The 14,138-nt window shown below is 54.5% G+C and overlaps 1 protein-coding gene across 1 annotated transcript in view; it reads left to right on the forward strand.

Annotated features, from left to right (window-relative positions):
- TNFRSF8 (tumor necrosis factor receptor superfamily, member 8) overlaps nt 1-14,138 on the forward strand; it is a 44,790-nt gene that overhangs the window by 22,398 nt on the left and 8,254 nt on the right. Inside the window, exons 7-11 of the mRNA XM_014545456.1 lie at nt 3,990-4,083; nt 4,328-4,440; nt 5,649-5,750; nt 5,880-5,933; nt 13,370-13,395. Of these exons, the coding sequence (XP_014400942.1) occupies nt 3,990-4,083; nt 4,328-4,440; nt 5,649-5,750; nt 5,880-5,933; nt 13,370-13,395 (389 nt within the window). The remainder of the gene's footprint in view (nt 1-3,989; nt 4,084-4,327; nt 4,441-5,648; nt 5,751-5,879; nt 5,934-13,369; nt 13,396-14,138) is intronic.

The following is a 14,138-nucleotide window of genomic DNA, read 5'->3' on the forward strand; positions in this document are numbered from 1 at the left end:
GTCTCCCCTTACTGCCCTCCCTGCTGGCCTGGTTGCCCCCAACCAACTGCCCCTGCTGGCCTGGTTGCCCCTAACTGCCCCCCCACCAGCCTGGTCACCCCTAACTGCCTCTTCCTACTGGCCTGATTGCCCCTGCCTCCCCTGTTGGCCTGGTTGCCCCCAACTGCCCCACACAGCCTGCTGTTTAGTTGTTTGGTCGTCCCTCACTAACCCCCTTTGCCGGCCTTGTCACCCCACGCAGCCTGCTGTACGGTCGTTACTGTTACTGTGACTCATCCTGGACAATTTGCATATTCCTCTATTATTAGTATAGATGGACACAGATTGCTTCCATGGCTTGGCTATTGTAAATACTGCTGCAATGAACATAGGGGTGCATATGTGTTTTTGAATTAGTGTTTTGGGTTTCTTTGGGTCAACACCCAGAAGTGGTGTTGCTGGATAATATGATAGTTCTGTTTTTCTTTTTTGGAAGCACCTCCATATGGTTTTCCATAGTGTCTGCGTCAATTTATAATCCCACCAGCAGTGCATAAGAGTTCCCTTTTCTCTGCTTCTTCATCAACACTTGTTTGTTGATTTATTGATGATAGCCATCTGATAGGTGTGAGGTGGCATCTCACTGTAATTTAATTTGCATTTCCCTGATTAATGATGTTGAGAGTCTTTTCATATGTCTGTTGGCCATCTGTATGTCCTCTTTGGAGAAATGTCTATTCAGGTCCTCTGTCCATTTTTTCATCGGGTTGTTTGTCTTTTAGGTGTTAAGGTATATGAGTTCCTTATATATTTTGGATATTAACCCCTTGTTGGATGTATCGTTGGTGAATGTCTTCTCCCATTCAGTAGGTTGGGTTTTGTTGTTGTTGATGGTTTCCTTCTCTGCACAAAAGCTTTTTATTCTGATGCAGTCCTATTTGTTTATTTTTTCTTTTGTTTTCCTTACCTAAGGAGACATATCTAAAAAATATGACTTCCCAGGTAGTGCAGAGTCATGTAGAGAAGGGTCTTGATGTGGGGCAGGGTGGGGAGTTGGACCTACACTGATCCCATCATTAATTAAAATCATTGGTTTGGCCCAGCTGGCGTGGCTCAGTGGTGGAGCATCAACCAATGGACCAAGAGGTCACGGTTCGATTCCTGGTCAGGGCACATGCCTGGGTGGCAGGCTCCATCCCCAGTGTGAGGCATGCAGGAGGCAGCTAATCAATAATTCTCACCATTAATGTTTCTATCTCTCTCTCCCTCTCCCTTCCTCTCTGAAATCAATAAAAACCTATTTTAAAAAAATCATTGCTTTGGGGAGAAAGACTTTATTTTTACTTATCTTTTTTTAAATTTTTATTGTTGACACTATTACAGATGTCTCCATTTAAGACTTGATTTTTAAAAACAGCTTTATTGAGATATAATTCCTATGCCATAAAATCTATTCACTTTAAGTGTACAATTCTATGATTTTTAAAAAACTTACAGCCCCATCAGCATGACTCAGTGGTTGAGCATTGACCTATGAACCAGGAGGTCAATTCTCAGTCAGGGCACATGCCGGGGTTATGGGCTTGATCCCCAGTGTGAGGCATGCAGGAGGCAGCTGATCATTGATTCTCTCATTATCGATGTTTCTATCTCTCTCTCCCTCTCCCTTCCTCTCTGAAATAAAGAAAAAAAAATATTTTTTTAAAAAGAAACCTACAAAATTATGAAACTATCACCACTTAAAAAATTTAGGAACTATAAACAGAGCCACTTTAAAGTGGTGTCAGAGCCGTGCCATATGCCTCAAACCTTCAGAATGTTAGAACTGGGCAAATGAGCCTTTGGACTGGGCCTAAGCAACCTCGTGTTCCGAAGAACTGTTTGCAGAGATAACAAGAAAGCAGATATGAGGAATACCGGGCAGATGACTATAGGGCCACAAAGGAAAGCCATCCTTTAGGACTGACCACACGGAGCTGTTTTATCTGCACCGATAGCAATGCCTCCCCTTTGTTGATGTGATTGATATTCTATTGACGTAATATTCCTTCTGCTGATGTAACCGCCCCCCTTCCCTTTCTCGTAACCACCCCCGCCTTTGCTTCCTAATCAGAACACCATTTGGGTTTCTGTCTGAATCAGGGCTTCCCAAATAGCTATTTTTTTTTTTTTTAACCTCAAATAAACCCTTGTTGCCTCTCACTTTGGCCTTTTACTTTCAGGTTAACACCATGATCTAAGAAACCTTGTGCCCATTAATAGCCACCCCACCCCTCCCTCCATCCCCAGCTCGGAGACCCACTAATCTACTTCCTGTCCCTCTAGGTTAGACCCTTAGGGACATTTCCAGAATGTGTTCTTCTGTGTCAGCTTCTTTCACTGGACATGACACACGTGGGGTTCGTCCATGCTGTCGCATGTGTTAATACTTTGTTCCTTCTATTTTTATTTTTGTTAATCCTCACCCGAGGATATTTTTCCATTGATTTTTAGAGAGAGTGGAAGGGAGGGAGGAAGGGGGATAGAGAAACATTGGTGAGAGAGACACATTGAGTGGTTGTCTCCCACACATGCCTCAAACCGGGGCTGGGGATCAAACTTGCAACCCAGGTACGTGCCCTTGACCAGGAAATGAACCTTGATGGGTGGGCCAACACTCTAACCACCGAGCACACTGGCCAGGGTGCTTTGTTCCTTTTATTGCCAAACAAGATTCCAGTGAACGGATATACTACATTTTGTTGACCCATTTACCAGTTGAGGGACATCTAAGCTGTTCCCACTTCTTTGACTGCTGTGAAGAATGCTCTGTGAACAAGGGTGTGCACGAGACCTGACTGTATTGCTGTGGCCACCCCCAGCCTCTCTGGCCCCCCACCAGCCTCTCCGCTGTGCCCTCCTCTCTCCCACCCTGGGCCTCCCACCTTCTGTGTCCTCTACCGATACCCCCATGCAGACATTCACCAATACAGACTCACCCCCATACATCCCAGCAATCCCCTCCTTGGGGAAGCCTCCCCGTTCAGGAGGGGTTGAGTCCCTTGCTGTAGGTGTCATACTCTGTGTGACACCTGAATCACACTCACAGCCCGTGAGCCCCCGAGGGTGGGATCGTGTGTATTTTACTCATTGCTCTTTCCCAGCTCCCAGCACAGTCCCTGGTGCCACATCCAGCACGGCAAGCGTTCAGGATCTGGAGAAGGGGCTGACGCACACATGAAAACACTAGACAAGAGATATGAATGTAGAAACCATGGGGGAGCCAGGTGGAAACTGCCCTCTAGAGCAGCGGTTCTCAACCTGTGGGTCGCGACCCCTTTGGGGGTCAAACGACCCTTTCACAGGGGCCGCCTAAGACCATCAGAAAACATACATAGTTACATATTGTTTTTGTGATTAATCACTATGCTTTAATTATGTTCAATTTGTAACAATGAAATTGGGGGTCACCACAACATGAGGAACTGTATTAAAGGGTCGCGGCATTAGGAAGGTTGAGAACCACTGCTCTAGAGGAAAAGCTCCCTGAAGCCCTGGACCTGTTAGCTTTTATTCAATTTTAGATACACATCTTGCCCTCAGGCACAGCAATCCGGTAGCAGACAGACTATCTCAAAGGTCAGTAAATATTAGTAAAGATTTACTTAAAGGCTATTAGGTCAGGAAATTGCTTCAACCCACCAATATCTCGACAGAACAATCGGTGCATAGCTTTAGCCCTTGCTAAAGCTCAAGGTTCATCAGCTTTCCGAGTTCCTTGTTGCGCTTTCATGATAGTGTTTGACAATGGATGGCTTCCCGCACCCCGAGTCATAGTAGGTGCTCAATAAAGAACTGTTGCATGGAAGGAAAGAAGGAGGGCGGGGTGGGCAGGCGAAGGGAGGAGGCAGAGCCAGGACACAAACCTGCCCACCTGCAATGTCCTTGGGGCCTCCCGTGCGGTCTCCTGGAGGCCACCAGTCCCTGCTGGGTAAGCTCCTGGCACTGACTCTGAAGACCACTCTTTGCAGGCAAAGCTGAGAGGGACACCACCTACGAGCCGCCTCACCTGGGGACCCACCTTAACCGCAGCACCAACCCAGAGGACGGCGAGCTGCCGGCCAGGTGACTCTGTGGCTCCTTCTGGGGAACTGGACTGGACGGGGAGGTGGGGTCCAGGCTGGAGCTCTGTGCCAAGCCCCAAAGTCACTTTGGAGAACGTGTGCCCAGCTCTGCGCTGGCACCAAGCCAGAAAGCCTGGAAGTGCAGCCCCTGCCTGGGGATGGTATCTGGGGAAAGGGAAGCATTCCTGAGCAACCCCCTCTTCCGGCTGCGTCCTCAGCCTCACCTCTGGCTTCTCTGCCCGCAGCACCAGCGCCTCCCGGATCTCCCTGGCCGGGAAGGGGCATGGAGGAGACGCCTCCCTCTCAACAAGTGCTCCCGTCTCTTTCTCCTCCGCGAGGAGACCCATCCTGGTTTCAGGTAATGATCACCCCCAGGAGGCAGGGCCTTCCTCCCAGGCGGGCGGAAGGAGGGGGGTTCTCCCCGGTCTGTAGTATCCACTGGGTAGGGGGGCCAAGGCGGACCCCGGGTTTCCAGCTTCCTGGGCTGCGGGTCTGCCACTTGCTACCACTTAATTCTTGTGAGTAGGGATTTCATTCACAGCTTCCTCCCCTTGGCCCATAATTGCTACTCAGGAAGTATTTGGTGAAGGATTTTATGACCTGGACTAGTTGCTTAATGCCCTTGAGCCCCCGTTTTCTCCCGTGTAGAGCTGTAATACCATGCACCATGCGGGGGAGTATGTAGCTACCCGGTCCAGACCTTCCCTTGCAGACATTTGCTCTAAGTGCAATGCATTCTAGGACTTGCAGTTCCAGCATTGCACACCGGGAGGCGGTGGTCCTCAGGCCAGCGGTTCTCAGCCTGGTCCCTGAACTCACAGCATCAGCAACTTGTTAGAAAAACAAACGATGGCCCCACCCAGCCCTACAGAATCCGAATCCGCTTTTTACCACGGTCCCCCGGAGGGTCCTCTGCACTCTGCACGTTAAACTTTGAGAAGCATTTATGGGCACAAACCACTTTTTTTTTAGCATCTAAACATGCACGAAAAGCAGTAACTAGTTACACGACCTTTGTAAGCGACAAAAGAAGCAAGGAGGCAAGTTAAATACTAGGATGTAAAGACATATACCCAGATAGCGGTTCGGCGCGTGGGCACTGGAATCCCCCTGGCCTGGCTGGAGCTGAGATTCTACCATTTACCCTCAGGGTGACCTTGACTTCACCTTTGAGAGCCTCAGTTTCCCTTGTTTGTAATGGCACCTGCGGCGTAGGGCTGAGTGTGCCTCATGGAGCTTCCCATCCAGAGGGGACGCCCGGCACACGCCTCCTCCGCAGGCCCCTCGCTTTGTCCTTTCGTTCTGCCTTCTGGTCCCCTGACTCCTCCGTTGCCCACCCTCTAGAAATGGTTTGCTCTTTTCCCCACTATTAATCCACCCTGACCGGCTTCCTGGAGCAGGTGAGGGCGGCAGGTGGGTGAGGGCTGGACCAGGTACCGTGTCTGGTTTCAGTCCTGGCCGCCCCGTGGAGACAGCAGGGCGGTCCCGTGTGGGGCAGCAGGGCCGCCAGCTCGGCCTGTGAAGTGGACTCTGGGCGGACAGTGCAGGTCCACCTCTGTGTTGTAGGCCCCGTGCTCCTCTGGCTGCTGGCGCTGCTGGCGGCGGCCGTCTGCGCCGGCTCCTTCCTCCTGTGCCACCGCAGGGCCTGCTGGAAGTGGATGCAGCAGAGTGAGTGATGTGTCCGCGGGGCCTGGGGAGGCGGGTGCTCTGTGCTAGCCGGGCCCCTGCCCTGCCCTGCCCTGCCCACCGAGGCTCTCGGAGGCTGGCTTCTCCAGTCCCCTCCTGATGTCATTCCAGAGCTCCACCTGTGCTACCCGGTCCAGACCTTCCGGCCCAAGCCCGAGGCTGCGGGTAAGTGGTCAGGGGTCGGGAGGGGCTGCTTGAGCCGCAGGGACACACATCAGGCTGGGCCCTGGGCGTGGGGCTCCCTCTTGATGGCTTCCCACAAGCTGCTCCTCTTCTATGACCTCATCTGCGATGGGAAGACAATGTGGCGGAAGCTGTGCCACGTCCTGCGCGGTGATTGCACGGCGGGCTGGCAGGAAGCTTTCTTTGTGTGCGGCTAAGGCTTTCTTTCTTTTTTAAATATATATTTTATTGATTTCAGAGAGGAAGGGAGAGGGAGAGAGAGACACACACATCAATGATGAGAGAGACTCATTGATCAGCTGCCTCCTGCACGCCCCACACTGGGGATTAAGCCTGCAACCTGGGCATGTGCCCTGACTGGGAATTGAACCGTGACCTCCTCGTTCATAGGTCAATGCTCAACCACTGAGCCACACCAGTCGGCCCGCTAAGCCTTTCATTCCTTTCTGCACGGTGCCCCCAGGAGAGGCATTCCTGAATGCCCTCCCTCCTCTCTTCTTTCCCAGCCTCCCTATTCTTTCCTCTCTCCCATCCCCCCCTCCCCTCCTCTGGCAGCCGAGGGCCATAGGGGTCAGCAGGGCAGGCTGATAGGGCTGGAATCCTGGTTCCGCCACTTACAAGCTACACCTCCGGAGGTTACTTAATTCCTCTGTGTCTCAGTTCCCTCATCCGTACGATGGGGACAGCGGGACCTAGTCTGAGGGTGGGCGTGTGGGTGGATGGAGCTGGGCATGTGCAGAGTGCCTGCGGGCGTCGTGCGCAGTGAACAGCGGTTGCAGTCTGCTGACCTGTCTGTGCCCGGGCCTTGTTCTTCACCAGGAATCCCAGGCCTTCCTCACTGCTCGGTTGTTCTGAACCCTTCCCTGGTCCTTGTCTCTGATCCCTGCCCAGCCTCCAGGCCAACTCCTCCAGGCAGCCTTCCGGAGCCCTGGTCCTCCCCACCCTCCCAGGCAGCAGGCTTTTCCAGCGCCCACCTGGTGGGGGTCTTGTGCCCAGGGCCCCTCTCCTGGGCAGCCCTTACAGGGCAGGGCAATGGTCTTCTGCACACTCCGTGCTGGGCCCTGGCCACAGGGGAAGCAGGGAACATGAGTGGTCTGAGCACCCCTTCTGGTTGCAGGGCAGGCTCCCTCCCTTAGCGGGTCTCCCAGGAGCCCCAGGGGAGATGGGTGATGACCCTTAAGGAGGCGGATACCTGGCCTAGGACCACACCTCCTCGTAAGTGCCCCTCGGGCTCCGGCTCCAGCGCTGGTCCTTGAGGTTGCTGCTCTGACTGTAGACGGCCCGGTGCTGTTCCCTCTGCCTTCCACCCCCCAAGCCTTGTCCAGCCCCAGCTCACCCAGAGCCCAGTGGTCGGCCCCAGGCCAAGTCATGGCCCCCTTGGCCCCGTCCCCCCAGGCCCCTTAGAGAGCCTTGCCGTAGCCCCCCTTTTGACTTGGGCTTGAAAAACAGTCCACTGAGGTTGTTTTGAATTTGATGAGTTTCACAAGCAGGTGCTAGTGTTCCCTCCGCAGGGGTTTTTCGTGTTTTGATGGTTTCAAGCCTTTTTCCATGAGCTGTCAGGCTCAGTGTCTCATTGAAACCCGGGTTTGCTTTCTTGACATTTTTCTAGTATTAGAATTTCCATTGCCGTCAGTTTATTTTTTTCTTCGATCCTTTGTGATAGCAGTTTTGTCACACACAGAGAAAGAGAGAGAGAAAAGCACCTTCCCTTAAGAAGCCAGACCTACAAGGAACCCCGAGCCCTGAGACTCAGGGGTGGCCGGGTCTGGCCCTCTGGCTTCGGTGGGTGCCTGGGGGTCCGCAGGCTGAGAGGGAAGGGAGGGGGGGGGCCGGGGTCAGCACGCAGGGCACAGGATGAGCCCGGACTGAGCCGGCGATGCCCGTTCCGTGTGGAGGGAGCTGCGGTGTGCAGCAGTGGAGGAACGTTCATGCGTTTCTTCGCTCACTCATATACTCCAATCGTGTCACTGGGATTCCGAGTGGCCCTGTGCTGGGAATGAAGGAGGCTGCGTCGCTCTCCTGGGCTTTGAGACCTGTGTCAGTTGCTCAAAGGGGCGGAAGGCTAGCAGGAAGGGAGTGTGCGCCCCGCCCACCCCCTCTGGGAACTGCAGGGCTGGGGGGGGGCCTGGGGCCTGACGGAACACATTGGAGATCCGGGCAGGTGCCCATTCAATGCTCCCCCATCAGCTCTGCTCTTGAATTGACTTGACTTTGTGCCGTGTGTCCTTGGTGGCAGGCATTTGCAAAGCACATATATCATCTCATTTGACCCCTCTCAGCACCCTTGCGAGGCAGCCACTGCTGTTACTCCATTTCACGGAGGAGGGACAGAGGCACAGGAAGGAGGGGGCTTGTGTAAGGCCACGTGGTTAAAAGCAGTCTGACCGGGATCTCGCTGTTACTGTTGGTGGCGAGGCTTTTGTAAAAAGGGTCTCACCCCCTCATCGATTGACATTTGGGACCGGGCTGTCGGGTGCATTGGAGGGTGCTGGCCAGTTCCTTGGTCTCCAGACCCACCAGGTACCTGCAGCACCTCCCAGTGTGACCACCAACGTGTCACCAGACACTGCCAGGTGGCCCCTGGGGGGAGGTCACGCCTGGTCGGGAAACACCGTTAAAATTCTTTCCCTCCTTCATTTTGATGGACACGAAAGTCATGACTTTCTCAGTTCACTCAGGCAGGTTTGCTTTGGAAAAAATTGTGTGTCGTCGTTTGGAAATAATTTCGAACTCGCAGGAAAGTCACAAGTACAGTACCAAGAACTCCTTTTCCCTGGGCCATATAAGTCACCGCCTTAAGGCCCGTCATCTCTGACACGTGTGTGTGTGTGTGTGTGTGTGTGTGTATTTCATACGAGTAAGCCATGTTTTTACACAAACGGAGTAAAGCCATCTAAACTAGAGGATCTGCCTTGACGCGTTACCGCCAATGAGTTCTCAGACCCCATTCAGGTTTCCCCATTCCCCCCAGCAATGTCCCCTGTAGCAAAAGCATTCCGTTCAGAGTCTCGTGCTGCATTTGGCTGCCGTGTCTCGGTGATTATGGTCGGCGCCTGTCTCGCCCTTCACCTTCCTGACCTGGACACTGGGGAGGGTTCCACCCGTGGCTTTGTAGGTGACCCTGACCTCGGCTTTGCCTGGTGTGTCCTTGCAACCGGATCCAGGTGGTGCATCTTTGGTGGGAAGAACCCCGTCGAGACGCTGAGCGCTTGGTCCCGTGGCTGGTGGGGGTCACACTGAGCCCTTGATCAAAGGACCAGGGTGGTGTCTGCCAGGCTTCCCCACCGGAAGCTGCTCTTTTCTCCGTGGTAATGGCTCCGTCTTTGAGGGGCGCTACTTGGAGGCTGTGAATAACCTGCTCCTCTGTCAGACTTTTCCTTTTCTTCACTCGTGTGGTTCTATCCGACGTGTGCATGCCTAGTTTATTCTGCTGCCATTGGTATTTAGTTTGAGGTTCAAATTGTCCCCGGTTAGGCCAAGGGGGGCCGCTTCCGGCTGGCTCCTGTGCCCTTTTGTTCCCATCCTTGTGTGTTGGGAGCCCTTCTTTTTTAAAAAAATATTTTTTATTGATTAGAGAGGAAGGGAGAGGGAGAGAGATAGAAACATCAATGATGAGAGAGAATCATTGATTGGCTGCCTCCTGCGTGCCCCCGGGGATCGAGCCCACAACCTGGGTATGTGCCCTTGACTGGAATAGAACCCGGGACTCTTCAGTTCCGCAGGCTGATGCTCTACCCACTGAGCCAAACCGGCCAGGGCGGGAGCCCTTCTTAAAGGTTTTCCCAGCTTAGCTTGTACTTTCCTGCCCTGCCCTGGAGTCCGCCAGCTCCCCAGGGAGCCGATGCCCGAGCCTGGCTGAACCTCTGGGCCAAACCCTTTCCTTGGAGCTGTTCTGCTTCCCACAGCAGCTGGGACCTCAGGCCGGAGAGGGGATGGGACCGAAAGGGAGAGTAAGGAGGACGGAAGGGATGATGCCTTGGGAGTCAGAATGCAGTGCTCAGCGAGGTGGCCGCAGGGCAGCCCCAGGACACCAGGCACCGTCGCAGCAGGGCCACCGATGCCCAGTTTCCCTGGACTCACGTCCTGGGGTGCTGGACGCGGTTATGGGAAGATCACAGCATTCCAAAAGGAGTGAAACCAATCGACGAAGGCAGCGGACTGAAGCAACGTTTTTAGGGGAAAAGCTCTTACGAAATCCGACCTCTTTGCTTGGCACAGTTTGTTCGGAGTCTTTATCAAAGTACACGCGTGGGCTGTAACGCGGCGGGAGGCAGATGTTGGACCTGCTGGATTCCGCCTTTTGTGCTTCCTCTCGAGACTCAGTGTCAAATGCTGACTTTCTCTCTGTGGTGATGGAGTGCCAGCGTCCTGGGGCCCGCTGGGTGCCAGGCCGTGTCCTGGGCACCTCCCCTTTTGAATGCCAACACATTTTTAAAAATATATTTTATTGATTTTTTACTGAGAGGAAGGGAGAGGGATAGAGAGTTAGAAACATCGATGAGAGAGAAGCATCGATCAGCTGCCTGCTGGATTCCGCCTTTTGTGCTTCCTCTCGAGACTCAGTATCAAATGCTGACTTTCTCTCTGTGGTGATGGAGTGCCAGCGTCCTGAGGCCCGCTGGGTGCCAGGCCATGTCCTGGGCACCTCCCCTTTTGAATGCCAACGCATTTTAAAAAATATATTTTATTGATTTTTTTACAGAGAGGAAGAGAGACGGATAGAGAGTTAGAAACATAGATGAGAGAGAAGCATCGATCAGCTGCCTCCTGCACACCCCCTACTGGGGATGTGCCTGCAACCAAGATACATGCCCTTGACCGGAATCGAACCTGGGACCTTTCAGTCCGCAGTCCGACGCTCTATCCAGTGAGCCAAACCAGCTAGGGCTGAATGCCAACGTATTTTAAGTAGACGTTATTTTTTAGAGGAGATTTACAGAAAGTCTGAGACAATAATAGCGAGTCCCCATGTACCCCCACCCAGTTTCCTGTTATTAACATCTGACATTAGAAGGATTCGTTCAGTCTAGTGAATAAGCAACATCGAAACAGGGCTGTTCAGTAAAGCCCATCCTCTATTCACATCACCTTAGTTTTTTAACATTTATTTTTTAAAATGTATTTTTGTTGATTTCAGAGAGGGAGGGAGAGGGAGAGAGAGATAGAAGCATCAATGATGAGAGAGAATCATTGATCAGCTGCCTCCTGCATGCCCCCCACTGGAGATTGCGCCCAAAACCCAGGCATATGCCTTGACCGGGAATTGAACCATGACCTCCTGGTTCATAGGTCGATGCTCAACCACTGAGCCGGCTGGGCAGACCCAGGAGCCCACCCAGGACACCATGTGACGCTGAGTGGTCAGGTCTCCTTAGGCTCCTCCGGGCTGCGATGTTTCTGATCTCCGTTGTTTCCGATGACCTTGGCAGTGTTGAGGAGGACCGCTCCGTTATGTTGTAGGAGGCCCTTCTATTGCAACCTGCCAAGTGTTTCTGTCCTGATTTGATTGGGGTTACAGGTTTAGGGTAGGGGACGGACCGGGGACAGGGTCATTTAATGACATCAGATCAAGGGGACATGCTCTCAGGGTGATCGGTCACGGGCCCCTTCACTTTCGAGATCTCCTTTAATCTTCACAAAAACCCTCCAACGTTGGCACGGTCCATCCCCATTTTGCAGCTAAAATGACTGAGGCTGGGGGAGGTGGCGTCATGTGCTGGGTCTCACTGCCAGGAGGCCGCCGCTCCAGGACCGTGGCATCTGGCCCGCTCCCAGGAGTCGGTTCTTATCTTTCCAGTTATTTCCTGAGGGTGTGCCCCGAAGAGGGGTTACTGGGGCAAAGGGTGTGAGACTTTCATGGCCAGCTGGCTCTCGAGAAACATTCACAGGAAACGTTCATGGGACGTGTTTACCGACGTCCCCTCCAAGACTGAGTTTTATCATTTTTATTTATTTTGTCTTGTTCCTGTGTCACCCCTCCCTCCCCCCGCAGTGACTTGGCACCAAGCACAGTTGGCAAAACACAGAATCACTCTCCAAGGAGAGAGGTTCAGTGTCACTGACATCATTTAAAAGAATGTGCCTCCGGCCAGAGAGGGCGCCAAGTGCTGGCTCGGGCAGTGGACAGTGGCCGCCGGTGGGCGTGAGCCCGGCCTCCCCAGGGGACCACTCTGCTGGGAGCAGCAGTTGTCAGAGGCAGTGAGTGCGACACGTTCGTTAAATCCAGGACCGAGGACGGGGTCCCTGTGCACATGTGCTGCTTTTCATCGCTGTTCTGGTCTGTCTCCCCGTTAGGCTCTTTCTGCCTGTTGATGGGCATCGCGTGGCCACACGGCTCAGCTGGCCCCTCTCACTTGTTACCGTGGTTGCTGGGCCTCCTGTGAGTTTCCAGCTGGGATTCGGGGCCGGTGGTTCCTCGGAGCTGCTGGAATCAGGGGGAATGTTCTGGAGGTGACTCAGCTGATTTCTCCGGTGAGGTGTGCACACCTGACAGCAACAGATCCCGAGTCTCCGCAGGCGGCCTCCTGGACTCCGAAAAGGCTGTGCGTCCCTGAAGCGTGGTCTGGGCCAGGGAGCCGGTTTGCTCTAGGACAGACCAGATGCCTGGCCATGGCTTACACTTGGTCATGACCTGGCATCCGACTCAATATGAGAAAACAGTTGGAGTGGAGGATAGGGCGTGGGAGGAGAGGATAAAGGTCATGCCATAACAGTCATGGCGTCAGCGCCTCCTGAGCCCACCGAGGGTGTGGCTGCAGGAGGGGGAGGACTGGTGAGCAGCTGTCCTCCTCGAAGGCGGTCACATGGGCTTTTAAAAGCACAGTTCACAGAAAATCACACTCAGAGGGCCCGAGCCCAAAGCGCCAGGATCATCAGGCTTCAGGCTCGCCTGGCACACGACTCAGGAGGGTCCTCAGGGCCGCCAGCCCCTCTGTCACCTGCCTTGAGGTCCTCCGTGCGCTTCACACAGCGACTGGGGAGCTCTGGGCTCTTCAGGCCCCGCGTGCTACAAGATGGTGGCAATTTCTGAGTCAGCGGGAGCCTCCTTGGCTCCAGCCGAGCGCATGCATCCCTGAACTGTGTGTGTGTGTGTGTGTGTGTGTGTGTGTGTGTGTGTGTGTGTTGGGGGGGGCAGGTGGACTGGGGAGGGGTCCAGGGGCCTGAGGGCCGGAGGAGAGATGAGTCCCCTGCTCTCTGACAGCCCCGGAGAAGTGAGCACTGGGCACTGAGCCCCTGTGGCCCGGCCTGGGAGTAGGCACGGACCCTGAAACCTGCCCTCTGCTCTCCAGACAGAGGCCCCAATGGGGCATCAGCTCCCACGGGAGAACCAGGGGAGGCCTTTGTCCACGTGTGGGGCGGGCAGGGCCCAGGGCTGCCAGACCCTCCTTGGTGAACTTGTCCCTTTTTTGTCTTTGCAGATTCCAACCCCCCGAGGAACCAGACAGTAAGTAGCTGCCCTGAGTCCCAGCTGGGTGCCCCTAAGTCTGACTCCTCCGCAGACCTGCTGCTGCTGAGAGCCGCCTGGTCCCTTGCCAGCCCCTGCTGGGTCTGCAGGGGGCGGGGAGCTCTGAGCCACGCCCTGGCCCAGGATGCTGTCCCTCCCCCCACCCTCAGCGGCCTGGCTCCTGGCTCCTCTCGCCGGGGACTTCCAGAAAGGCCCGCCAGACCGCGGGGCTTGGTTTTGGCTGCTTTGGGTGCCAGGTGTGGTCAGGTCACGAGGAAGCCTGGATCTGCTTCCCCTTTTCTCCTTCACTCCTCCGGAGTCCTGTCCTCCACTGGGCTGACAGATCAGTAGCAAGAATTTTTAAAACGTGGCTGTCCCATACCGAGCATTTACCTGGAGCAGGCACCTCGCTCTGTGCGCCCTCCACGTCATCTCAGGGGGTCCTCATGGCATGTGGGGGTCCCGCTTTATAAAAGGGGACACTGAGGCCCAGCAGGGAAGGTGGCTCCGCAGCGGGGAGCAGACCTACTAGGGTTTGAGCCCCTGTTGGTGACTCCAGCGCCAGTGCTCTGAGCCGCTGCCCCGAGCTGCCTCCTCCGAGACCAGCTTCATCCGCCCCTTTAGGGGGTGCTCCCTGTGCGCAGGCGCGGGCGCGGGCCGGTGCAGATGTTACTGCTGATCACAGGACCACCCAGCACGGGGCCATCCACCCGGTCCTCACGGGGCTGGTCCTTGCGTCCTGC

The sequence above is a fragment of the Myotis brandtii genome, unplaced genomic scaffold, assembly GCF_000412655.1.
Source record: "Myotis brandtii unplaced genomic scaffold, ASM41265v1 scaffold410, whole genome shotgun sequence".
Taxonomy (NCBI): domain Eukaryota; kingdom Metazoa; phylum Chordata; class Mammalia; order Chiroptera; family Vespertilionidae; genus Myotis; species Myotis brandtii.